This window comes from Anolis sagrei, chromosome 2 (assembly GCF_037176765.1).
Source record: "Anolis sagrei isolate rAnoSag1 chromosome 2, rAnoSag1.mat, whole genome shotgun sequence".
NCBI classification, from domain to species: Eukaryota; Metazoa; Chordata; class Lepidosauria; order Squamata; family Dactyloidae; genus Anolis; species Anolis sagrei.
In genome coordinates, this window is record NC_090022.1 from 198,778,472 (window position 1) to 198,806,308 (window position 27,837).

The 27,837-nt window shown below is 44.2% G+C and overlaps 1 protein-coding gene and 1 long non-coding RNA gene across 2 annotated transcripts in view; one reads left to right on the plus strand and one right to left on the minus strand.

Moving 5' to 3' along the window:
* WARS2 (tryptophanyl tRNA synthetase 2, mitochondrial) overlaps positions 1-1,880 on the plus strand; it is a 32,773-nt gene extending 30,893 nt beyond the window's left edge. Inside the window, exon 6 of the mRNA XM_060762575.2 lies at positions 1,418-1,880. Coding sequence (XP_060618558.2) covers positions 1,418-1,866 — 449 coding nt within the window. The 3' untranslated portion in view covers positions 1,867-1,880. The remainder of the gene's footprint in view (positions 1-1,417) is intronic.
* LOC132767512 (uncharacterized) overlaps positions 1-17,771 on the minus strand; it is a 53,269-nt gene extending 35,498 nt beyond the window's left edge. The window contains exon 1 of the long non-coding RNA XR_009630649.2: positions 17,388-17,771. This is a non-coding gene — a long non-coding RNA (uncharacterized lncRNA). The remainder of the gene's footprint in view (positions 1-17,387) is intronic.
* Positions 17,772-27,837: the final 10,066 nt, after the last annotated feature.

Genomic DNA, 27,837 nt, shown 5'->3' on the forward strand with positions numbered 1-27,837 from the left:
AAAGACTAGGGTTCAAATGTTTGCTCTATCATGAAAACCCACTGAGTGACTTTGGACACGTCTTATGCCTTACAGGAAATCAGTGACAAACCTTTTCTCAATAAATCCTACAAGAAAATGTAAAAGAGGGTTACTGTTGCACTCCAGGCCTGGAAACACCTATGACCACCACACCAAACAAGAGTGCAGGAATATAAGCAGTTTATTGTAAAAACATATTAAAAGCATTTAAAAATCAGACACAAGAAAGGAAGATGTATAATCCAAAAAGGTTTAGCAACATGTGAGAACCAGACAATAATCCAAATGTCTCATTACGTTCCAGAGGCAACAAAGTCCAGGAACAGCCAGAAATCACAGATACAGCTTAAGTCCATAATCCAGAAGGTATAACTAGTAAAAATTTGAGCAGGAGTATGTGAACAGGAACATAGAAAACTTCCAGGATATATTAAATCTAAAACCAAAGATTGACTTGAACCAGGAACAAGAGAACTCAGGCTTAGCTTCTCACTCTAACACAGCATTGCCTGAACCGACCTAAAGGTAAATAACTTGCTGTCTAACAGACACCCATGAAATCATTCTGTTTCCTGTGAATTTCATTCACAACTGAACGACGCAATCTATTTTTTGCTCTGATTTGTAAACGAAGACTTTTATTGATCTCTGTGGCCATCGCTCACTCTCCTTATCACTCAGCTCTTCACTCAATTCCTTATCTTCTGTTGTTACTTCTGACTACCCTGAATGCCCTGCATGTTCTGAGCCAGTTTCTCACAGAAAGAACCATCATTACCCAGACTTGAGAGCCCATCACTTTGTGCCACAGGAAAACTCACAATCCTCTCTAAATCATCAGTTAAACCCCCAGCCTATGGTTGATCTACAACAGTTACTGTAAGTTGGAGTGAATTTGAAAGCACATAACAATAAAACAGCCCAACCAAAAATGTCTTGATGTCTTGGTTTTTAGTCCTGATTCTGGAGTTATTTGGGATTCTGATTCAGAAAATGGCATTGGATAGATAGACCACATTGACTCTAATTTCTTAGATATGGCTTTCATTATTTTTCTATGGGTGAACAGATGAAGACTGTTATATGTTAGGGGGAAACTGGTGCCATTTTTTGAAATCTGCAGGTCAAATATATCCAGAAGCAGGGCTAACATATGAGGCAACAAAATGTGTATTAGCCAGTGTAATAGTTCCAGCCATCTGTATAGTGCATTCTACTGTGTTTCACATACTATCATGTAATCCTTACAGCAATCAATAATATTATCTTTGTATTGCATTTCTGAGTGGGAAGGCTGAATTGCATATCTAATATCACTTAAATAAATTATGGTGAGATTTGATATAGCCTAGTTTCTCTTTTGTGTAATGCATCTCTCTCTCTCTCTTGCTCGTAGCTACTACAAAGAAGGTGAGGTCCCTCAGAGATCCGTCATCCAAGATGTCTAAATCAGACCCTCTGGCGTTAGCCACAGTGTGTGTAACAGACAGTCCTGAGGAGATTCATAAGAAATTTCGCAAGGCTGTCACAGACTTTACTTCTGAAGTGACTTATGACCCAGAAGGCCGCCCAGGCGTCTCCAACCTGGTGGCCATTCATTCAGCCATTACTGGGCTCAGCACAGAGGAAGTAGTACACCAGAGTGTTGGCCTTGACACTGCTCACTACAAGGCAGTGGTGGCAGAGGCAGTCACTGAAAAATTGGCTCCAATCAGGAATGAATTTAAGAGACTAAAAGAAGACAGAGCGTATTTGGAGAAGGTTTTATGCACTGGAGCAGAAAAAGCCAAAGAACTTGCCAGCCCTGTGTACTGGGAAGTCAAAAGACTAGTGGGATTGCATTAAACCACAGACAACAAGCAGTGTGCATCAGTTATGATTTGAGTCGTTCCTCTGTTTTCTAGAATCTATTTTCTTCCTCTATGTTGTTAGATCCCTGATTTTGTCCATACATTAGCCAACCTGAGATGTTTCAGAAAGACCAAAAGGGCAGGCGTACAAGTCATTATTCAGCAGAAATTGAAGTTAAATGCCATGCTTCACATAATCTAGGATCCCATTATTGCAAGACGTACACCTGTTTTTGAAGCTTTGTTTTTTAAAAAAAATAATTTTCTTAAATTATTGTTTAGAATTTACTCTGCAAGTTTCAACCCAGTAGTCATCTTGTCGTTGTGCTAGCTCTGTGGGTATTGGAAAGGCAGGGGAAGCAGAGTGCAGGGCTTCTCATAGCCAGACTGGCAAACATCTGGCTGGTTGAAGATGACAACAAAATGCTACAGGCTGGTAGAGTCTCCTCTTCCTCCTCTCTCTCAAAGGTAAGCAACTTAAAAAATGAACAGAGCCATTAGGGGCTGGAGCCCTTTCCCCTCATTCTCTCCCTCGAAGGTAAGTAAATTAAAAAACAAAACAACCAGAGCTGTTTCTGACTTGGTGCTTCCTCTTTCCTCTAATGCAGGGGTCCCCAAACTACAGCCCACAGGCCGTATGTGGCCCGCCGAGGGCATTTCTCCAGCCCGCGAAGCCTGTGTGGGAGGGAGAAGCCTCCCAGGTGGGTCCTCTGCAGAACAGAGCGGCTGGAGCAGAGAGTGTCCGCAATTGACGGAGCGGCGCCGGGTGGGCGTGGCCAGGGAAGCCGGCATTCCCTGGCCACGCCCACCCGGCGCTGCTCCGCCAATTGCAGACACCCTCTGCTCAGGCTGCTCTACTCTCCGCGACCACAAGGTGCCTCCCGCTCCACTCCCAGCCGCGCCAGGAGAACAAACCCCTGCAGCGCCGCTGTGAAAAGGTTTGGCACATTTGGAGTATCCGTGCCAAGTTTGCAGGTGAACTATAAATCCCAGCACATACAACCCCCAAAAGCCACCAGTGTTCACATTTGGACATATTGAGTATCAGTGCCAAGTTTAGTCCAGATCTATCATTGTTTGAATCCACAATATCTGCTTTGAACTGCATTATCAGAGTCCACACTGCCATATAAGCCAGTTAAGTGTGGATTTTATACAGCTGTGTGGAAGGGGCCAAAGCAGCTTGCATTTCTGTTTATCCCAGATGATCTGCCAGTGCAGACACATATAATCCAGTTTAAAGCAGAAAACCTGGGTCAGATCCTGGGATATAGGACCTGTCTGGAAGGGCCCACAGTCTCCTCGTGGAGACAAAAAATGGTGTATAAATAAAGATAGTAATACATTTATAAAACAATAATCTGTTCCTGGTTTGAAAGTGTTATTTCCTGTTTAATTGTGCGGCCCTTACTTTGAAATTGGTTGTTCTCCTCCAGAAACTTTGTTTGTGTGGCTGCCACAAACTATGATGAAAAGAAGTTATGGGAATTCAGCCAATAGACTGATCAGTAAATATATTTATGGCTTCCCTGCTGTTATATTAAGCCTGTTACCTATGCTACAACATGCTTTAAGTCAAAATTGCATTTATTTGTAATCTATATAAATAAAAATGTAATGTTCGTTTGTGGGATTAATGTAACTCAAAAACCACTGGGCGAATTGACACCAAATTTGGACACAAGACACCTAATAAATAACCCAATGTATGTTCTTCACTAAAAAAAATGATTTTGTCATTTGGGAGTTGTGGTTGCTGGGATTTAAAGTTCACCTACATTCAAAAAGCATTCTGAACCCCACCAATGACAGAAGTGGGGCAAACTTCCCACAAACACACCCCATGACCAATAGAAAATACTTAAGGCCATCCAGTCGAACTCCCTTCACTAGGGCAAGAAAAGGTAATCAAATCCCTTCTGACAAAGAGCCATCCAGCCATAGATATAGATATGATTCACACACATATATATAGTATGATAGATTTGAAAGGGACCCCTAAAGAAGGACAATTATATGTTGTATGTTCCAGAGTAGGCAAACCAAACAATCTCCACATCAACACTGACAAAGAACCAACAAGAAATACTGTTTACCCACAAGAAGAAAGAAATTACATATATTAGAAACCAACAGTTTCTCATTATTTTCCAGATCACCAGACTGGGCCACAGCAACGCGTGGCAGGGGACGGCTAGTTATAAATAAATGTGAAGTAGCAATGAAAACAATGTTATGGTTGGGAGAACTGTATTCAGGGGTCACAGCATTAGGAAGGTTGAGAACCACTGGTGTATATGAAGAGGAGGCACCCGATGATGTGCAGCTAAAGCTCTGGAAAATAGAGTACATCTGCACTGCAGAATCAATGTAGTTTGACACCAGTTTCACTGCCATGGCATAATGCTATGAAATCCTGGGATTTGAAATTGTATAACCTGTTTTGCCTTTTCTGCCAAAATATCAAACTGCAGCTCCAGGATTCCATAACATTGAGTTAAAGTGGTGTCAAGCTGGATTAAGTCTATGCACCCACATTCAGGTATTACTGTTCTGAGGAACCAATGGAGTCCTCTTTCTCCGTAAATGGGGTGGAAACAAGGTTGGGGGAAAGGGCAGGAGAGGACCGGGGAAATGACCACCATCACCCAGACACCCAAACCATCCCCCAGGGGTCAATATCCCGAGGGAAGGGGATCCCAGCGTCAGCTACATCCAGAAATCATCCTTCCCTCAGGCCCCACTTACTGACCTCAGGTCCTGCTTTCTTCCAGGAAACAATGATGTCAAAAAAGAGAAAAATTGACTCGGAGTGTAGAATATTCAACGAACAGTGGACTTACGAATACTTTTTCATTCAGTACAAGGAAAGACCTGTGTGTTTGATATGCCAGACGATAGTGTCAGTGTTCAAAGAATACAATTTGCGACGACACTATCAAACCCATCATAAAGATAAATATGATTGATTGGTTGGAGAAGTGAGAAAAGCTAAAATATTAAAACTGAAAAATGCATTAACAACTCAGCAAAATACTTTTGTGAAGCAGAAGCAGCTAAATATTTCAGCTCAGTGAACAAGTTTTAGAATTGCCAAGCTAATAGGGTGCACCGGCAGACCACTCATGGAGGGAGAATTCATTAAACAATGCATTCAGTGTTTTGCCAAAGAGATGTGTCCAGGCAAGGCCGATTTAGTTCCTGCAGTGAGTCTTTCAGGATCTACAATAACACGAAGGATTGAAGAAATGGGAGACAATTTGCAACAGCTTTTGCAAAACTCCACAAAAAATTTTTCCTATTTTTCCTTGGCACTCGATGAAAGTAATGATGTTCATAATTCTGCACAACTTCTAATTTTTATTCGTGGAACAAATGACTATTTTGTTCCACGAATTTGGGAAGAGCTTGCTTCCCTGCAAAGCATCAAAGGAACAACTACAGGAGAGGATATCTATGAAAAAGTGCGAAACTGTGAATGTTTTGAATCTGGACTGGGCTAAACTAGTCAGTGTGACAACTGATGGTGCTCCTAGCATGGTGGGGTCTAAGAAAGGAGTAATTGCTCACATTAACCAAGAGATGGACAAACAAAACCATTCTCATCCAATAGCCATATACTGTCTCATTCACCAACAAGCGCTGTGTAGTAAATCACTGAAGTGGGACTCTTATGAAAATTGTGGTATCTTGTGTTAACTTCATTAGAGCTAATGCACTAAACCACAGACAATTTCAGGAATTCCTGTCTGAGCTAAATGCTGACCATGAAGATGTTCTGTACCACACAGAAGTCCATTGGCTGAGTTGAGGGAGAGTTTTGAAATGTTTCTATGATCTACTCCCACAGATTACAGATTTTCTGATTTCAAAAAACAAGTACCAGAGCTCAAGGATACAGAATGGAAATGGCACCTTGCCTTTCTTACAGATGTGACTGAGCTACTCAGCAGTTTCAATGTGCAACTTCAAGGGAAGGGGAAGCTCATCTGTGATATGCAATCACATGTGAAAGCATTCGAAGTACAATTAGGCCTCCTCATTGGACATGTGAAGGAGGAAAATTTCTACTATTTCCCCACAACTCAAAATCTGTTAGAGGAGAAACCATCGGTTGCATTCCCAAACAAAATATGTGTGGAGTCACTGGAAAAGTTGCATAATGAGTTCCAAATTAGATTTAAAGAGCTTCGTCTTTATGAACAGGACATACAGCTTTTCCATAACCCTTTTTCTATTGACATTGAAAATGCTGATATAATTTACCAAATGGAATTGGCTGAACTGCAGAACTGTGACTCTTTGAAAGACGTATTCAAGTCAAGCAGCCTTCCTAATTTCTATGCATCTCTCCACTCTAAGACATATCCTAAGCTCAGAAACCATGCACTCAAAATGGCAACCATCTTTGGCAGCACTTATGTCTGTGAACAGACTTTTTCCAGAATAAAACATCTGAAATCTCCAAGCAGATCTAGACTAACTGATGCACACTTGCATCACTTGTTACAACTAGCAGTGACAAATATGGAACCGAGCATTGACTATCTCGTTAGCCAAAAGCAGGCCCATAGTTCCCACTGAAATACTGATAAGTTTGTTGATTTGTGCAGTTGATCTTGGAACGGACTGTTTTCTAAGTTGTTAACTTTTAAAATCTGTTTTAACTCTGTTTAACATGTTGCAATTTTTGAAATGTTTTGATTGTTTTGAGGCATAACATTGTGCCATTGTAAAGCTGCCTTGAGTTCCCCTGTCGGAGTAGAGAAGGGCAGGGTACAAGTATGGCAAATAAATAAATAGTTTTAACATTACTTGTTCTTCATTTTAAATATTGTGTTTGTTCCCGTGTAAACTATAGTCCGGCCCTCCAATGGTCTGAGGGACACTGAACTGCTCAAAAAGTTTAGCACACTTTTTTCCCATCGATTTGTAAAATGCAGCAAGTTTTGGAGCCTCTATAATGGGGAGTAAGTGTGTCTTAGGCCCCTTCTACACTGTCCTTATACCCCAGGATCTGATCCCAGTTTATCTTCTTTGAACTGGATTATATGAGTCTCCACTGCCATATAATCAGGGATTCCAACAGGGATAAATGTAAGGTACTACATCTAGAGGAGCCCCCGGTGGTCTAGTGGGTTAAACCTGTGAGCTGCTGAACTTGCTGACCAAAAGGTTGGCAGTTTAAATCTGGGATGAGCTCCCACTGTTAGCTCCACCTTCTGCCAACATAATGGTTCGAAAGCATGCAAATGTGAGTAGATCAATAGGTATCGCTTCTGCTGGAAGGTAACGGCACTCCATGACCTTGGAGGTGTCCACAGACAACGCCAGCTCTTCAGCTTAGAAATAGAGATGAGCACCACCCTTCAGAGTCAGACACGATTAGACTTAATGTCAGGGGAACCTTTACTTGTACTTTAGCAAGTTTTTGGAGCCCCTTTAACGGGGAGTAAGCGTGTTTTAGGCCCCTTCTACACTGTACTTATACCCCAGAATCTGATCCCAGGTTATCTTCTTTGAACTGGGCTATATGAGTCTCCATTGCCATATAATCTGGGATAAATGTAAGGTACTACATCTAGGTAAGAAAAATGAAATGTGCAAATAAAGGACAGGTGACTTATGGCTTGAAAGCACCATGCAGTGGCCAAAATACTGATGTATTTCTGGACTGCAACAACCAGAGCAGAGTATCCAGATCAAGATAAATAACAGTGTCATTCTGTTTTGTTTTGGTAAGACCTCACCTCAAACATTCATTCCAGCCACCACAATTCAAACGGTTATTGACAGACTGAAACATGTCCAGAGAAGGATAACCAAGATGATCAAAGTTCTGGAAATAAGTCTGATGAAGCAATAATGGAACATAGTAAGTTTGGTTTGGAGAAGAGATGGATGAGTGGTGATATGATAGCTGTCTTGAAATATCCTAATGCAAGATTAGGAGGTATAGCAAATGGGTTTCTGCTGCTGCAGAGACTAAAAAAATAAAAAATAATAGACTAAAAAAGATTCCACCTTAATATTTTTAAGGGCCCTTCCAGACAGCCATATGACCCAGAATATCAAGGTAGAAAATCCCACAATATCTGCTTTGAACTGAGTTATCAGAGTCCACACTGCCATATATTCCAGTTCAAAGCAGATAATGTGGGATTTTGTACAGCTGTGTGGAAGGGGCCTAAATTGTCTGAGAGTGGAATTACGTAATTATCTCGTGGGGTTGTGGGCTCTTCATATATGGAAGTCTATAAAAACAGAGTTTGAATGAATGGACATCTCTTAGTACTTTAATGGTGTATACTTGTGTGGCAGGAGGATGGACTACTTGGCCTTTTTGGTCCTGTCTGATCCTAACATTTTATGACTGTATTTTTGCATTGCGTACCCCCACAATCCTGATTCTCTCCATTGGTTTGAGGAAATAAAGCAACTTTATTTCCTGACAAATTCATGTCTTCATCTACTGCTGAAATATATAAATAATATGAGCTTCTTCTACCCACTATACTGACAGAAAGGCATAGAAAACCTATGTGTAAGATAATCCAAATTAGTATTGTTCTGCTACCTGTATAAATGATATAAATGTGTACAATTTCTCCAACTTTTGCTATTTGGGGGAGAAACCCCTTCTACTAGTTATTAAACATAATGGCCTCTGAAAAATATGCTTCCCTTCTACAGTTTCAAGCTGGTCCATTGACAAGACACTGTTGAAAGCAAATTGCTATGTCCCTAAGTGCGAGAAAGTTATTTTCTTAGCAATAGCAACAGCTACATTTCATAGGTTCTCTGAGACCTCTTGTCATATCCATCGAATTAACATATGCATTGCCCTCCTTAAATTTAGCTCCAGATCAACTGGATTTCTTCACTTTGTACTGGTGTGTTGATGGGACAAGACTTGCATGTTTTAGGTATTTCACCTAATGTTTGCTTATCAGTGAGATGTGATGCCATTATAAATATGCTTTGCATTTAAATTAAGCTCCAGATTTTGGCAGAGTGTTCCAATCCATAGAATGTTGCCTGTTAATTTTTTATTTTATTTTATTTTATTTTATTTTATGGTCAGGAGCGACATAAGAAACTGCAAGTTGCTTCTGGTGTGAGAGAATTGTCCATCTGCAAGGACGTTGCCCAGGGGATGCCCAGATGTTTTGATGTTTTGCCATCCTTGTGGGAGGCTTCTCTCATGTCCTCGTATGGGGAGCTGGAGCTGACAGAGGGAGCTCATCCACCTATTGATGCAAGGATGATAGGCCTTCCTATTCCCCACAGGATTGCTACATTAGAGAAAGAGCTGTTGCTCATGGTAACAACCACTAGGGGGCTGTGCATCTCAAGAGGAGGATTTCCTGAACAGCTCTATCCTGGACATAACAGTGCAAATCTCAAGAAATGTGGATTTGAAAACAAAAACAAAGGGTTGGCGGGTTCCATCTTATAAATATTTAACAACAGCAACACCAAAATGTTATATTTCATTTAAATTAGGCTGCTAAAACCAAGAAAGCGAAAGAATATATATTTTTGGCTGAAGATACTCTTTAAAATGTACCTGTTCCGAACACAGTTCGTCACAATAGAGAAAAAATCCACTTAATATCCGGTTTCTACCTAGAATCATAGAATCAAAGAGTTGGAAGAGACTTCATGGGCCATCCAGTCCAACCCCCTGCCAAGAAGCAGGAATATTGCATTCAAATCACCCCTGACAGATGGCCATCCAGCCTCTATTTAAAGGCTTCCAAAGAAGGAGCCTCCACCACACTCCGGGGCAGAGAGTTCCACTGCTGAATGGCTCTCACAGTCAGGAAGTTCTTCCTCATGTTCAGATGGAATCTCCTCTCTTGTAGTTTGAAGCCATTGTTCCGCGTCCTAGTCTCCAGGGAGGTAGAAAACAAGCTTGCTCCCTCCTCCCTGTGACTCCCTCTCACATATTTATACATGGCTATCATGTCCCCTCTCAGCCTTCTCTTCTTCAGGCTAAACATGCCCAGCTCTTTAAGCCGCTCCTCATAGGGCTTGTTCTCCAGACCCTTTATCATTTTAGTCGCTCTCCTCTGGATACATTCAATACCTCCTGCATAATTCTGAGGTTTGTAGTTGAGTGAGGCTGTTAAAGGCTCCTCCCCAAACTACAAATCCCAGAATTCTACAGGAGGCAGAAACCGGATTTGAAGTGGATTTTTTTTTCTCTAGTGTGATGAGGCCAACAAATGAAGCTTGAGAACAAATCTTCAGAACCTTTCTGGTTCATAACTTGAGGACTGCCTGTATATATTTTTGATTTTGGATGGCATAGGGAAGGGTTAACACCCCCTTTGGCGTTCGTTGGGCTGCCAGTGCCCCTGTTCAGAAGATCCCACCTCACTTTCTGTCCCTGTGATCACAAATGCGACTTGTGGAAACAAAGATGAGTGACAAAGCTTCCGTGGTGGAGACACCTTTTCCCCATGATAACTCTTCCAGATGTCTGCAATTTGGGGGCTGCCTGTATTATTTATTATTATTCCCTCTCCTCCTCAGGATCATTAGAGAGTCGTGTCCCCAGCCTCCAGGGCCTGGGAAGGAGGCCAGCGGGACAAGGCGTCCTGCCTAAATTGAGCCCCCTCACACCCCCCCCCCCCACGCCGCCCTCAGGGTCCCGCACCCCACAAGGCCCGCCATGACTGGTTTCCGACGGGAGCCTCTGCAGTGCGGGCCCTGGGCGGAGGAGGAGGGCGGCGGGGATACGCTTATTCGCCCTTCTTCCATTGGCTGGTTTCCGCACTCGCACCAAGAAGGGCAAGACGTTGCCCCTGCAGCCCCGGGTCGTGACTGACTGGCAAGCTCTCTTTTCCGGAATCAGGACCCCCCCCCCCCCCCCCCGCTGCCACGTACTTCCTTAATTCCCTTTCTCTTCCCGCCTTCCTTCCTCCCTTTTCTCTTTCCCTTCCTCCCTCTCTCCCTTTCCCTTGTCCTTCTCTCCCTCCTTCCTTTTCCCTCCCGCCTCCTTGCCTTTCTTCCTTCCTCCCCTCCTTCTCCCTTCCTCTTTCCTCCCCTCCCTTTTCCTCCCTCCTTCTTTCCTTCCTTTCTCATTCCTTCCTTCTCTTTTCCTCCCTCCGTCCTTCCTTTTCTCTTTCCCTTCTTTCCTTCCTTTCCACTCTCTCTCTCCTTCCTTCCTTCCTTCCTTTTGTCTTTCCCTTCCTTCCTTCCTTCCTTCCTCCTTTTCCCTCCTTCCTTCCCTCCCTTTTTCTCCCTCCTTCATTCCTTCCTTTCCTTTGCCTTTCTTCTTCCTTCCTTCCTTCCTTCCTTCCCTTTCCCTCTCTCCCTTCTTCCTTTTTTCCTTTTATCTTTCCCTTCTCCCTTCCTTCACTTTACTGCCTGCCTTCCTTCTCTTTCCTTCCTTCTTTGCTTCCTTTTCTCTTTCCCTTCCTTCCTTCTCTTTCCTTCTCTCTCCTTCCTTCCTTTCCCTTCCTCCTTCCTTCCCTTTCCCTCTCTCCCTTTCTTCCTTCCTTCCTCCCTTTCCCTCCCTCCTCTTCCTCCCTCCTTTCTTCCTTCCCTTTCCCCCTCTCCCTCCTTCCTTCCTTTCCTTTCCCTTTCTTCTTCCTTCCTTTCTTCCCTCCCTTTCCCTCTCCCCCCTCTTCCTTTCTTCCTTTTCTCTTTCCCTTCCTTCCTTCCCTTTCCCACTTTCCTTCCTTCTCTTTCCTTCCTTCCTTTTCTCTTTCTCTTCCTTCCTCCCTCCATCCCTCCCTTCCTCTTTCCTTTTCTTCTTCCCTTCCTTCCTTCTTCCTTCCTTACATTTCCTTTTTCTTTCTTCTTTCCATCCTTCCCTTTCTCTTTCTTTTCCTTTCTTCCTCCCTCCCTCCCTCCTTCCTTCCCTCCCTTTCTCTTTCCCTTTCCCTTTCTCTGCCTCCTTCCTTCCTTTGGGGTGGTTGGAGTGTGGAGGGATGTGAATGTTGTTTTGTGATGTGTGCGGGAGAGAGCATTTGATTTCGTTGTACAATGACAATAATTTTATCCTATACTGCTCTATTCTTTCTTCCCTTCCTTCTTTTCATCCCATTCTCTTTCACTCTGTCTCTTCCCTCCCCTCCCTCCCTTTCTCTTTCCCTCATTCCTTCCTCCCTTCCTTCCAGGAGCTCCCAACCTCTGCCCTCCCTCCGCGGTCTTGGGTTGAGTTTTGAACCTGACCTTTGGCTCCCGCGCTTGGCGAGGCTGCTGCCGGTGCGCTCAAGAGGGGGGGGGGGGCTGACAACCCAGGCCGCCCCCCAATATCCCTGTGTGGTGTTGTTGTTTTGGGGGGAGCTACGCACCACGAGGGCGCCCCTTCCCCCAACAACCCTTTTCCCATACATATCTGAGAGAACTCAGGAAGGGAAGTGCCTCCTTCCCCCATCTTTCTCTCCCTCTCTCTTTTAGACACACAGGTTATGTCTTTGGAAGGATGCCACGGACTCCATTGTCTCTTCGGAGGATGCTTCGGGGGGAGGGGGGCATCCTTACGGAGCTCCCTTTGAAGTCCCGCGTGGGCTCTTCCCCACTTTGGCTCTCCAGATGCACCGGAGAGGGATCTTGGCTTTGATCTCCGAAAACAGCCATTTCATCCATTGCGTTGATTTCTCTTTTTGGACCGAAAAATGAAATAAAAGAGGAGGTTGCGTCACTGGGCTTAATGGCAACCATGCAGGGAGGGAGGGCCGGAGAGAGTTTGGGGGCCTCCAGGAAGTGGGGCTCCCCAAACAGACATCTGCATTTCAGCCCCAGGACAGTTTAGAGCAGGCATAGGCAAACTTTGGCCCTCCAGGTGTTTTGGACTACAACTCCCACAATTCCTAGCAGCCTACCGGCTGCTAGGAATTGTGGGAGTTGTAGTCCAAAACACCTGGAGGGCCAAAGTTTGCCCATGCCTGCTCTAAACTGTCCTGGGACTATAATGAATGTGTAGTGATATTATTGCTATTATTATTATTTTGAATTATAAAATTGGGAGAAATTTGGCTCAGTTCATAGAATCATAGAATCATTAAATTGGAAAAGACCCCAAAAGCCACCTAATCCAACTCTCTCCCATGCAGGAAAAGAACAATCAAAACACCCCCGACAGATAGCCCTCCAGCCTCTGCTTAAAAGCCCCCAAAGAAAGAGCCTCCGTGACACTTGGAGGCCATCTGTTGGGAGTGCTTTGATTGTGATCCACACTGCCATATAACGCAGTTAAAAACCGCAGTGTAGTGTAGACTCCAATAATGCAGGCAAACTTTCTAACTTGTGGGCCTGCATGCTAGCCAGCTGCCCAGTGATGGAAGGAAGGAAGGAAGGGAAGGAGGAAGGGAAGAGAGAAGGAAGAAAAGACGAAAGGCAGGAAGGGAAGGGAAGGGAAGGAAGGAAGGAAGGAAGGAAGGAAGGAAGGAAGGAAGGAAGGAAGGAACGAACGAACGAACGAACGAACGAACGAACGAACGAACGAACGAACGAACAGTGGAAGGGGAGGATGGAAAGAAATGAAAGGGGAAGGAAAAAGAGAAGGAAGGAAGGGATGAAAAGAAGGAGGGAAGGAAAGAAGAAAGGGAAGGATAAAGGAAAGAGAAGGAAAGAAAGACAAAAGGGAGGAAAGGGAGGAAAGAGAGAAGGAAGAACTAAAGGGTGGAAGAAAGAGAGAGGAAAGGGAGGGAAGTAAGGAGGAAGGAAATAGAGAAGGAAGTTGTACAATGACAATAAATGTATCCTATTTGTATCCTATTCTGTTGGGAGGGGAGGACGAAAGCGTGGCAGGGAAGGATGGAAGGAGAAAGAAGGAAAGAAGGGAGGGAAGTAAGAAGGAAGGAAAGCAAGACAAAAGAGAGGGAAAGAGAAAGAGGGAGGGGGAAGGAAGTAAGGAGAAAGGAAAGACAAGAGGGAGGGAAGGAGGAAAGGGTGGAAGGGAACGATGGAAGGAGAAAGAAGGAGAGAAGGGAGGGAAGTCAGAAGGTAGAAAAGAGAGAAGGAAGGCAAGACAAAAGGGAGAGAAGGAGAAAGAGAGAAGGAAGGAAGGAGGAAGGAAAGAGAGAATGAAGGAATGAAAGACAAAAGGGAAGGAAGAATGAAGGGGTGGAAGAGAAGAATGGGTAGATGAATGGAAGGAAGGAAGGGAGGGAGGGAGGGGGGAAGGAGGAAGGAAAGAGGGAAGGAAGGAAGGATAGGATAGGATAGTGAGAGAGGGGAGGGCCTGAGAAAAGAACCCAAGGGGCCGCATCTGTCCCCCTTCCCCCGCCTGGGTTTGCTCATACCTGGTCCTCCACATGGACTATATTACGAAGTCTTAAACTGCATTATAGGGCAGTGTAGACGGAGCCCGAGTGTGGCAGAAGCGGGATGGACTGGAAAACCATTGTGGCCTTTTCTATGATTCTATTATAATTGAAGGACAACATAAAAAGAGCCATTTAAAGCAAACTATGGCTTGCCAACGCATTTCCCCCTCTGGTTTCAAGGGGACTGCGGCGGAAACCCCCTTCGGGTTGGAGGTTTTAAATACCGCACCCGCCTGGGTTTCCTCCAAGGTCGCGGGCATCTCAGTACTATATTGTACGTAACTGTACCATTATATTTTAATATTATTAGTAATCTTACATGTAATATAAATTTATAATTATATTATTATTATTAGTAGTAGTAGTAGTAGTAGTAATATAATGCATTACATTATACTCTTACTATAATATAGTAAGCAATCTGAATTATATACATTACAAACAACTAGTATAGGAAGCTTGCAGAAGGCTGCCATTTCCAACATATCCTAGGATCACATAAACATTTCTCAGATCCTAAATAGAAATGTCTATTGCCCTTCTACACTCTCCTTGTGTCTAAGGATCAAATCCCAGATTATCTCCATAGCCCAGATTATATGGCTCATATAATCCAGTTCAAAGCAGATAACCTGGGATGAGATCCTAGGATATAAGGACAGTGTAGGAGGGGCCTAAGGAGCCCTGCTCTAGACCTCCAGATGCTGTTAGCCTGCAAGCCCCAGCAGCCCTAGCCAGAAACACCTATGCTGGGAACTGCAATCCAACAACATCTGAAGGAACACATGGTTCCCACACTTGAATAGACAAAGGACCCTTCCAGACAGTCCCAATATCCCAGGATCTGGTCCCAGGGTTTCTGCTTTAAACTGGATTATATGAGTCTGCACTGCCAGATAAGCTGGGATAAACAGAAAACCTGGGATCAGACCATGGGATATAGGGCCTGTCTAGAAGGGCCCAGGGTGGCTTGGATACAGATATAATGGTTCTGTGCCTCCTTCTACACTGCCCTATATCCCAAGATCTGATCCCAAGTTATTTGCTTATCCCAGATTATCTGGCAGTGTAGACTCATATAATCCAGTTCAAAGCAGATAATCTGGGATCAGATATTGGGATATAGGGCAGTGTAGATCCAGCCTTAGAGCAGACCCTTGAAGCCAATGTAATTTAAGGAATTGAAAACACATTTATTTATATGGGTCTCTCTGACTACATCTGGATCCAACCCAATCTGTAGAATGGTAATGAAAGAGGAGGACCAAGAAGGGGACTGCTGGAATATTGGAAAGAGCCAGCAAGCAATATCCCCTGGGTACCATGTAACATTAGATATAGGCAGCATTGGGTTTTGGGTTACAATTGCTTGTTTGGATTATCCAGAAAAATATAAAGTTGCCTAAACCTCTTAGTAAAAACATACTTATGCCATAACAGATTATTATAACCAAAACACAATAGGTTATGGGCTCAACAGGCTTTCACTCTTAGATGCAAGAATAAAGAAACACATGTGAGGGTTTAAAGCAGGCATGGGCAAACTTCAGCCCTCCTGATGTTTTGGACTTCAACTCCCACAATTCCTCACAGCCTAACAGTTGGGGTCCAAAACACCCGGAGGACCAAAGTTTTCCACGCCTAGTTTAAAGCATGCAGTCCCAACCCCATATATCTAAGTTTATATTTATACCATAACAGGTTATTATAACCTGTTATTTCAGGCAGGCCCTATATCCCAGGATCTGGGCCCATAACCCAATTCATTATTTGCCCAGCAAGCTTTCACTCTTCAATCCAAGAGTAAAGAAACACATGTGAGGGTTTAAAGCTATGCAAATCAAACATTTACTGATACTAAATCATAAATATGTTTATTTTAAAATAATTATTTGGTATGCTTATAAGTTTACAATTTGTCAAAGAAGATTGAGGGACCACAATGAGAAGTTTTGGGATCGGCACCTCCATCTTAAAAGGTCTCATATTGCAAAGTGGACCATGTGCCTGAAATGGACTCATACCCACCTCCTTCCTTTCCCATCAAGCCTTTTCACATACATGCATGCAATCTTTTAAGGTAGAATGAAAAGTAATGCCTCCTCCTTCGTAACTCCTCAACAGATGGCAGTACTGGTATGCGGTAGGTACTGACTTGTTCAGTAGACTCTCCTCTACAGTTCAATTTTGGCGGGAAGCCTTAGTATTGACCGGTTGTGTTGTTAATGTGCAAAATATGGAACCCTGCACAGACGGTTAAGCAACATGCAGTCATTGAATTCTTGACAGCAGAAGATGTCACCCCAAAGAAGATTAATCAGAGAATGCAAGCTGTTTATGGTTATTGTGTTGATGCGAGTACTGTGTGTTGTTGGGCGAGTAAGTTTGAAGATGTTGAGGTGGGAACATCTGACTTGAGTGACAAACAAAGAGTTGGACGTCTTGTGACAGCATCCACCGAGTTTAACAGCAAAAGGTTGACAGACTGATTCAGGACTATGGTCCTATCACTCAGAGAGAAATTTCAAGCATAATCAGCATTTCACAAGAACGTTTGGGTCACATTATTGCTTTGCTTGGCTATTGGGAGATCTGTGCGAGTGATAAACAAAGAGTTGGACGTCCTGTGACAGCAACCACCGAGTTTCACAAGCAAAAGGTTGACAGATTGATTCAGGACAATCGTCCTATCACTCAGAGAGAAATTTCAAGCATAATCAGCATTTCACAAGAACGTGTGGGTCACATTATTGCTTTGTTTGACTATTGGAAGATCTGTGCAGGATGGGTTGTGGAAACAAAGTGCCCCTCTTCCATGAGGGCTTGAGAAAACTTGTTCATCGTTGGCAGAAATGTATCTAATTGACTGGTGATTATGTGGAAACGTGAATAGTGGTAGTTAAAGAGCACATTCTAAGGATTATTTCTGCTTTTGGTTTATTAAAATATTCCCATCCAAACCCAAGTAACGCAGGTGGAGGCATTACTTTTCATTCAACCCTAGTATATCCTTTCCTTGCCCTGAAAGCAAATAGGCGATATTAACTCTTCCCTCCCTGCAGAGAGTACAGTCAAATTCTTCTTGAACTTTTAATTTTGGTTTATGATGACCCCCTGCATGAGAGACCTCCATGTCACCTCTCCTCGAAAGCTTGCAGAGTCAGGGCAGCCAAGGCTTGGATCCGTCTGGGATGCGGTCTTCCTCTTTCTCTGCCGCTTTCGACCTTACCTTCGAGTCTTTCCCAGTGAGTCCTCTCTTCTGGTGATAGGCCCCCAGTAGGTTTAGTCACCTTAGGGCACTCAGGTAAGGACAGGATGAGACAGCTTCTTCTCCGCTCGGTGCTTCGGTTTGGGGCCTGGATGCTTCGTGAATAAGGTCGCAGCACAATCCCTGCGGGGAAAGGCCACACCGAAGGGAGGGGAAGGAGTCCTGCAAATCCCACTCCTTGCCTTGAGCTTTTCTCAGGCCCCTTGGTCTGCTTTCTATGGACGTATTCCACAGGTGACAAAACCCGTCCTGTCCAGACCTTGCAGACGAAGCAAGCCACTTGGCAGCAACGCTATGCAATCTTATCTATAGAAATAAAAATGTAATATTCCTTTGCGGGATTAACAGAACTCAAAAACCAATGGACGAATTGACACCAAATTTGGACACAAGACACCTACTAGGCCAACAAGTGACCATCACTCATAAAAACACTGAAAAACACAGCGGAAGGAACTTGAAAGCCAAAAAAGCAAAACAACACTACTCCCCTGGCAAACAAAACACGCAATAGCATATCTGCACTCTCTTCCAGACTACAGTTCCCGGCATTCCCTAGACCAGGCCCTTTAGGAGAGGAGGATGATCCAAATGCACTGCTTCCAAGCTCCAAACTTTTTTCTCATTGGATTTCTTTGAGAGCATCCCAATCCCTGCATATTTCCAATTTTCTATTGCTTGACTGCAACTCTCAGCAATCCTCCGGATAGATTAGATAGAGATGGGAGGTAGATAAATAGATAGATCAATCAGGAGGACTGCTGGGTGTTGCAGTCCAAGAATAGATAGAGAAGGAAGAAAGGGGAGAAAGAGGAGGGGAAAGAAAAGGTGGGGAGGGGAAGTGAAGAAGAAGAAGAAGAAGAAGAAGAAGAAGAAGAAGAAGAAGAGAAGGAAGAAAGGAGAGAAAGAAAAAAGGGAAGGAAGGAAGGGAAAGAAAAGGGGGAAAGGAAGGGAAGAGGAAAAGAAGGAAGGAAGGAGAGAAAGAAAGAAAAAAGGGAAGGAAGGAAAGGGAGGGAAGGAAGGATGGAAGGTGAAAAAAGAAAGAAGGAGAGAAAGAGGGAGGGAAGGTTGGCCACAGCAACGCATGGTGGGTACAACTAGCATATATCTAAAACTTGGGAGGGGTGGAAGGGAAGAAGAGAAGGAAGGGAGGAGAGAAAGAAAGAAAAAAGGGAAGGAAGGAAAGAAGGAGGGAAGGAAGGAGAGAAAGAAAGAAGAGAAAGAGGGAGGGAAGTTTGGCCTGACGGATACAGTCTAATTCTACAAAAGTTTTTTCTAGTATTCAAAACATTTTATTAATTAACACAGGATAATGTTTATTTTATTTTATATTTTATTTTATAATAAATAAATACATAAATAAAAAAATAATACAGGGTATGACCACAAAATATTTTTTAAAATAGTTCGAAGCCTATTTCAAACATAACACTAGGCAACCAAATAAGCAAAACAATAAATAAATTCTGTTCTTGGTTTGAAAGTGTTGTTTTCTGTTGAATTGTACAGGTACTTACTTTGAAAGTAGTTGTTCTATTTCAGAAACTTCCTTTTTGTGCCTGCCACAAACCACACTGAAGTGGTTGAGATATACACTGGGGGGGAAAACTAGAGCCAAATGTGCTGTAAAATGGAAAAACAGTTTAAGGGACTTTTCATAAAATCACAGAATCCTTGAGTTGGAAGAGACCGCGTGGGCCATCCTGCCAAGAAGCAGGAAAATCGCACCCAAAGCACCCCTTTTCAATGACAGAACCAATTAGGAAATGACATTTATGACCCAGGGAGTCAGTGGAATGGGGCGCGTGGCCATCGCCGCCTGGAAGAAGAGGATCCCGCAAAGGCAGCCGAGGAAAGCCCGCAGATCCGCGTGGAAATCCTGCGCCTGCAACAGCTTCGTGGATCAAGCTCGGCCGCTCTCCTGGCCCCTGCCTTCGGATCTGCGGGCGGGGAAGACTTGCCTTTGACCCGGGAAAGAAAGCAAGAAAAGCGCTGCCCAGAGTCCTTCCCCTTTCCCCACTTTTCCCTACAGGAAAACAAACCCCAGGTATTATACCTTTACGAAGGCAGAGCTCAGAGAATCATTACAAGGGAAGGCTGTTAAAGTTTATTTCGAGCCCTTCCCAAGGCAAAACGAAATATAGAAGTGACGTTTTATGGCCAACATCTGGCAAGCTGAAGGAAAGAGTGAGAGCTGGCATGGCCTGGCCTGGCCTGCCTGGGTTTGGATTCGGAACAGGCCCAACACAACCAACCCGCGAGGCCTTGTAAACCCGCACCGGGCCCGGGGTGCGCCATAAAAAGAAGCAGTCGGAGGCCTCCTCTTTACAAGGCCTCGTAAATGGGCCCTCCGGCCTGCCCGGCAAGAGGAGGAGGAGGAGGAAGGGGAGAGAGGAAGCCAAGCAATTGGGCTGGCATTAAGCGCGCCTCTTAAACCCGTTTAAAGGGCCAGCTCACTAGGCAGGGAAGCGCCATAAAGTCACGGAGGAGGGGAGAATTCAGGCCTCCGTGTTGCCTGACAGCTTTTAGGGCTGTTTAGCCTAGTTGGAGCAGTTTTTTCTCCTCCTGAAACTTCAAGGCGCTTCTGGTGTGAGAGAATTAGCCGTCTGCAAGGACGTTACCCAGAGAAACTTCAAGGCCTTTCTGGTGGGATAGAATTGGCCGTCTTCAAGGAGTTGCCCAGATAAACTTCAAGGTGTTTCTGGTGGGAGAGAATTGACCGTCTGCAAGGACGTTGCCCAGAGAAACTTCAAGGCCTTTCTGGTGGGATAGAATTGGCCGTCTTCAAGGAGTTGCCCAGATAAACTTCAAGGTGTTTCTGGTGGGAGAGAATTGACCGTCTGCAAGGACGTTGCCCAGAGAAACTTCAAGGCCTTTCTGGTGGGATAGAATTGTCGTCTGCAAGAACGTGGCCCAGATAAACTTTCTCTCACGCTTCTGGCGCGAGAGAATTGGCCGTTTGCCAGGACGTTCCCAGAAAAACTTCAAGGCGCTTCTGGTGTGAGAGAATTGGCTGTCTGCAAGGATGTTGCCCAGAGAAACTTCAGGGGATGCCAGGATCCAGAGACAATACACTCCCATGGAAGCTGTTTCAGTAGAGAATTGGGACCAATTCCCCTCCAGGTCGCTCCAGCTCTGAGCGTCAATACTTTTGCCTAAGGACTTCTTCCAGGCGATTAATGCCAAAGGCATCACACGAAAGGGTGAAAAGGGGAAATCTTCATCACCTCCGAGAAGACAGCCCCTAAGTTGCAAACAAGATCGGTTCTGTAGGTTTGTTCTTAAGTTGAATTTTGTACGTAAGTCGGAACAAGTACATTTTGAAGTGCAGCTCCAGCTGTACACACACACACACACACACACACACACATACACGGGTGGGTCAAAAAGTAATGACTCCATCGCTCTAAATGTTCTTTCACAGATTTTGGACTATCTATTATGATTTTCTGAATGAAGATGAGAGTGTTTAAGGACCTGGACAGCAAAGACCACCAGCATTGAAGTGATGCTGCTGCGCCATCAACTCCGCTGTAATGGACATCAGCAATGTGTGGCTGGTCAGTGAAGAAGTAGGACTTCTTCATGAAACGTGATCACTAGAGATGATACTTGGGCTGGTCAGCAGGGACTCATCCTACAGCACCTTCTGACTTTTACCTGTTTGGACCTCTGAAAGCCGACCTAAAGTGGTTTCAGATTCAATGACTAATTGGAGAACAGTTCAGGCTATGATTTGGAGCAACTTCTGCTATTATATGTTCAATCATCACTTTTTTATGACATAGGAGGCAAAACTTTTTGACCCAGCAGCGTGTATATAGTCTTTGGATAGCATAGGGCAGGGTCACACTCGTGTGCAGTTAGTTTTGCTGTCTGTGCCCCTGTTCAGAAGATTTCCCCTCACTTTCTGTCCCTGTGAGCACTGGATTTTGTTGTGGAAGCAAAGATCCGGTGATAAATCTTCAGTGGAGACACCACACACATATAAGCTTTGGATAGCATAGGGCATACAGCCGGGAAAACACACAACAGCCCAGTTTCACCTCACTTCCTGTCCCTGTGAAAATAGGATTTTATTGTGGAAACAAGGATCAGTGATAAAGCTTCAGTTGGAGACACCCTTTCCCCATGATAATAACTCTTCCGGGAGTAGATTTCCCTAGATTTCCTCTCACTTCCTGTTGTCTCTCTCTCTCACACACACACACACACACCTTTGATTTGTGGTGAGTCCTTTTCTTGTGTGTGTGTCTCAGGAGGGACTTGAGAAACTGCAAGTCGCTGGTGGTGTGAGATAATTGGAGCCCGGATGTCTTGATGTTTTACCATTCTTGTGGGAGGCTTCTCTCATGGGAAGTTGGAGCTGACAGAGGGAGTTCGTCCGTGCTCTCCCCAGATTCAAACTTGCTACCTGTCTGTCTTCAGTCCCATGCCATGTGGCCGCACAATCAATCCAATTTGTGGTGTGTGTGTTCTGGTGTGAGAGAATTGACCGTCTGCAAGGACGTTACCCAGGGGACAGAAATGTTTTCATGTCTTACCATTCTTGTAGGAGGCTTCTCTCATGTCCCGCGGCATGGGGCACTACAGCTGACAGAGGGAGCTCCTCCACCCTCTCCCCGTGTGAGAGAATTGGCACCCGGATGTCTTAATGTTTTACCATTTTTGTGGGAGGCTTCCCTCCGCGGCATGGGGAGCTGGAGCTGACAGAGGGAGCTCATCCGCGCTCTCCCTGTGTGAGAGAATAAGTGCCCCTGATGTCTTGATGTTTTACCATTCTTGTGGGGAGGCTTCTCTCATGTCCCCGTATGGGGAGCTGGAGGTGACAGAGGGAGCTCATCCGCGCTCCGCCCAATTCAAACCTCCAACATTTATTTTCTGTATCAGGAGCGACTTGAGAAACTGCAAGTCTCTTCTGGTGTGAGAGAATTTGCCGTCTGCAAGGACGGCCAATTGTTTTGTTGTTTTACCATCCTTGTGGGAGGCTCCTCTTATGTCCCTGAATGGGGAGCTGGAGCTGACAGAGGGAGCTCATCCGCGCTCTCCCCAGATTCGAACCTGCCCCTGTCTGTCTTCACTCCTGCGGTAGAAGAGTTATTCCACTGCCTTTTTCGGTAGAGTATTTCTAAAGGGCTTTTTTTTGTGTGCCTTGACAAAGGTTAAGGTTTCCCTCCTTGACATTAAGTCGAGTTGAAGAAGCTGGGGCTAACAACGGGGTCCAGGGGATTCCAACCCCGACCTTCCCGTCAGCGGCTTAGCTGTTCAACCCGCGGCGCCACCTCAGCCCCTTGGTAGTGGAGGGTTTGAGAGTGGAGGTCTTTTTCGGGGGCGGCCTCCATAGCATCCCAATCAGAAGGGCTCAGAAATGCCCTTCTCGGGGAAGCCGGCGCTCCCTCAACTTCCTCCAAAAATGCGGCCCCCGTGACTGCTTTCCCTCTGAATCCTTTCCGCGGGGCTGCTTTCCCCGTTCTGCAGCCCTAGCTCCACGAACAAACAGAGGGGCGGCAGTGGGCAGAAAGAGGACCCTTCCTCCGAAGGAACCCGGCCTTCTGTCATCTTGAGAGGGAGGGATAGTTAAGGATTCATTCCGATTTCGCTCCAAGTTCTTGTTTGGGACGAAAAGGCAAAAGAGACGCGCTTTGCTTTGCCTTTTGGGTCAGCGCTTTCTCTCTGATTCCGAACGATTCCAAAGCACCACGCGGATTAGATCTGTTTCTAAGGCCGCGTCTACACTGTCGTATAATCCAGATTATTTCATTTGAACTGGATTATCATAGGGAAGTGTAGATCCGGCCTGAAAAGGGAGACTTTGCTGGAAATCACGCTCTGCCCCCCCCCCCCCCGAAGCCTTCTCCTTGCATACAACAACCAACTAAGCAACCGCTTACCTCGGAAGGAAAAGCAGGAGGCCTTTTCTTTCTTTTCTTTTCTTTTCTTCCTTCCTTCCTTCCTTCCTCACTTTCTTTTTCCCTCCCTCCTTCTTTCTTTCTTTCTTTCTTTCTTTCTGTCTTTCCTTCGTCTTTCTTTCTTTCTTTCCTTCTTTTTTCTTTCTTTCTTTCTTTCCTTTTCTTTCTTTCTTTCCTTCCTTCGTTTTCCATTCCTTTCCTTCTTTCCTTCCTTCTTTCTTTCTTTTTTCTTTTTCTTTCTTTCCTTCCTTCCTTCCTTCCTTCTTTCTTTCTCTTTCTTTTTCTTTCTTTCTTTCTTTCCTTCTTTTCTTTCTTCCTTCCTTCCTTCCTTCCTTCCTTCCTTCCTTTCCCCACAACGCAGCTGTCTGCTGAAACCTGGAGCAAGAAGGTCTGCGGAGGAGAAAGCTGTGTGCGAGAGGGAGGCTGCAGCGACGGCCCTGGACTTTGTATCTATTGAATAAGAGGAGAGGAGGGTCTTTCGTCTATTCACCCTCTGCAGCCTGCAGCACCTTGGCTGGACTTCTTCTCTAACTCGGCCCAAACTACTACTACTACTACTATTACGTAGCCCTCTGTTTCCTTACTTCTGTGTCTCAATAAAACGGTGAATACATTGTTGGAAGGCTAACTAAAGTTGGAGTAAGACACCACAGGTCGTTTTCTCCAGACTTGAGATGTTCTAGTAGAGGCCCAAACAAGAGAAGCGCTCGGTTCTGAGTCACACACACACACACATAAGAAATTTTTTTTTTACATCCGGTTTAATAATTCACACACATACACACGTTATATATATATATGAAATTATGAAATATATGTCTCTTAAAAAATAAGATTTTTTTTACATCCGGTTAAATAATACACACACACATATATGTTTTTAATAAAATAAGAATATATACACACATCCGGATAAATAATACACACACATGTAGTGAAAGTATTAAATACATGTTTCTCATAAAATAAGAAAAAGTATATATTTACATCCGGTTAAATAATACACACACATACACGTGTTTTTATATATATACATACATATACACACACATATATACACACATACATACACACACGCACACACGCACGGAGTACACACACACACATCCGGTTAAATAATATATATACACATACACACGTGTGTATATTATTTAACCGGATGTGTGTGTGTGTGCGCGAGCGCGCGAATATATATAAAGAAAAATATATATTTACATCCGGTTAAATAAACAAAATATTTATAAATATTAGGAACAACATCCCACTCCACAGCTCACACTTTTTTGCCATTTTTACTAGTACGTAAATAAATCGCACTGTAGTGTTTGGAGTTGATGCCAGGGAATATTGGCAGAATTCCCAGTGGAAAGGGCCCCGATCCATCCACGCCCTTGCCGGTGCCCATCTACACCGCTGTATTATGCATTTTCACTGCATTGATTGGATTGTTCGAGTCCACGCTGCCATATCATGCCCTTCAAGGCAGCTAAACTGCATTCTAGAACTGATTTATATGGCAGAGAAGGTTGGATTCCGTGAGCGGATCCCAAGAGCGCGTGTCCCCTCCGTGGGAGGCCAAGAAGTATTGAACCTTCCTATTGAGATCAGTGGTGTCAACATCTTCCAGGCTGTTAGGGATTTTATCCGTTGTCAGAGTCGTCAGCAAGTGGTGCAAACAGACAGAAGCATTCTCCTCCTCGGTCTCGGGTATGATCACTTCATAGGACTACTTGGAGCCCCCATGGGTTAAACCTTTGTGCTGGCAGGAATGTTGAGCTCCTGTCTGTCAGCCCCATCTTCTCCTGCGAGAAGCATGAGAGAAGCTTCTCACATAAGGATGGTAACACATCCGGGCGTCCCCTAGGAAACGTCCTTGCAGACGGCCAATTCTTTCACACCAAAAGCGACTTGCAGTTTCTCAAGTCACTCCTGAAATATATATATATGAACGCTTTATGATTTCTTGCTGTTGGTCAGTTTTGAAGGGCTTAGAATTTTTCCAGACCTGAAGACATTACTCAGGTCTGGAATTTTTTTAAGGCTTTATGATCAAAAATAATAATAAAACAACAGACAGCCTGTCTGGTAAACTATTCAAACTACACGGAAATTCGCCTGGATTTACTCAAAAAGACTGCACTGGAGAAGAACCTCCCCATTGAAGCCTGGAGATATGACGGATTGGGGGTCTCTCTCTAACCCCCCATCTACACTGCCGTACAATTAACTGCATTGAACTAGATTGTAGACTGGAAGCCCTTCCAGACAGACCCTATAGCCCAGGATCTGAGCACAGGTTTTCTGTTTATCCCAGATTATCAGTCAGTGTGGACTCATATAATCCAGTTCAGAAAACCTGGGATCAGATCCTGGGATATAAGGCCTGTCTGGAAGGGCCCTCATGTAGCCCAGTTCGATGCGGTTTAGTCTGTATTACATTAGCTGAAGCTGACCATCATAATGCAGTTATAATAATAATAATAATAATAATAATAATAATAATAATAATAATAATGTCATCCTGACAGAGATTTGGAGCACAATACTCCTGACGTCAGGGGAAAAAAAACCAAATATGTATCGTGGATGTTGCAATCCCAGGTGACAGCAGGATTGAGGAGAAGCAACTGGAAAAGCTGACACCATATGAGGATTTAAAGATCGAACTGCAAAGACTGTGGAGCAAGCCAGTCAAGATGGTCCCAGTGGTGATTGGCACACTAGGTACAGTGACCCAATACCACAGCCAACATAGTGATCTTGTTTGCTGTGTACTAATCTTGTTGTGTATCTAATAATAATAATAATAATAATAATAATAATAATAATAACAATAATGGAATCTGCCCTGAGTCTCTTTGGGGAAATAGGGAGACACACAAATAAAGTTTTTATTGATTAATAATAATAATAATAATAATAATAATAATAATAATTTAATTATATAATATTATTTAATAGTAAAGGTAAAGGTTTTCCCCTGACATTAAGTCCAGTCGTGTCTAACTCTGGGGGTTGGTACTCATCTCCATTGTCATTAGACACTTCCAAGGTCATGTGGCCGGCATGACTACATATTATTATTATTATTATTATTATTATTAATAATAATAATAATAATGATAATACTCCTGACCTCACGATCGTGTTAAAAAACAGAGTATGGATCGTCGATGTTGCATTCCCAGATGACAGCAGGATTGATGAGAAACAACTAGAATAGCTGACATTATATGAGGATTTAAAGACCGAACTGCAAAGATTCTGGCACAAGCCAGTCAAGGTGGTCCCAGTGATGATAGTCACGCTGGACGCAGTACCTAAAGACCTTGGCCTGCACTTAAACACAATCTGCGCTGATAAAGTCACCATCTGCCAACTGCAAAAGGCCATCTTACTGGGATCTGCACACATTATTCGCTGATACATCACACAGTCCTAGACACTTGGGAAGAGTCCGACGTGTGATCCAATACAACAGCCAGCAGAGTGTCTACTGTGGACTCATCTTGTTATGTTTCAAATAATAATAATAATAATAATAATAATAATAATAATAGGTAAAGTTAAAGGTTTTCACCTGACATTAAGTCCAGTCGTGCCCGGCTCTGGAGGTTGGTGCTCATCTCAATTTCTAAGCCGAAGAGCCGGCATTGTCGGTAGACACCTCCAAGGTCATGTGGCCGGCACATTTATTGATATCCCGCCCCTTCTCCCCAACAGGACTGGGGCGGCTTACAACAGAATAGATACACAGAGAATAATCAACAACATACAACCAAATCAAACAATAATGAAAACATACAAAACACCATGACATATTGATTAAATACAGTGTAGAGGAGACCTCATGGCAGGGAGGGAACTGTTAATCCTACAGGTTTGCTCTCCAGAAAAGGTATAGGTATTGACTCTTGTTTCTCCCTTTGGAACAAAGTAAAAAAAACAAAACCTCACAACCTCTGAGGATGCGTGCAATAGATGCAGGCGAGACGTCAGGAGAGAATGCTTCTAGAACATGGCCATACAGCCCGGAAAACCTACAACAACCCGGTGATCCAGACATGAAAATCTTCAACAATACAAAGAAAAACAAAATCTTGGATGTTGTTTTTTTTAAAAAACGAATCAATGCAAGGCTTTAGAAAGTGGGAAATGAATCCTAAATGAGGGGGCCTTGCAGGCGCCTATTGCCGTGGCAGTCTTTTTTTTTATCCAGGGGGAGGGGCGCGAGGGAGGAGGGGGAAGCAGCGGTGCCACATCTGGTTCTGGCTGGAGGTGCTGGGCTGCCCCCTTTTTTTTGGGCCGGAGGTGCTCAACCCCCGCCCTTTCCCCTTGGCGCGCGCTCCCTCTCTTTCTCTCTCGCTCTCTCGTTCGCTGGCTCGCGACCCGCCCTTTCCTGATTGGCTCCTGCTCTAGAACTCTCGCGGTCATCCTTGCCTTCCGATTGGTCAGGGTTTTGTGTTTTTTTGGGTTTTTTTTTTAACGCGCCTCTCTCCCTT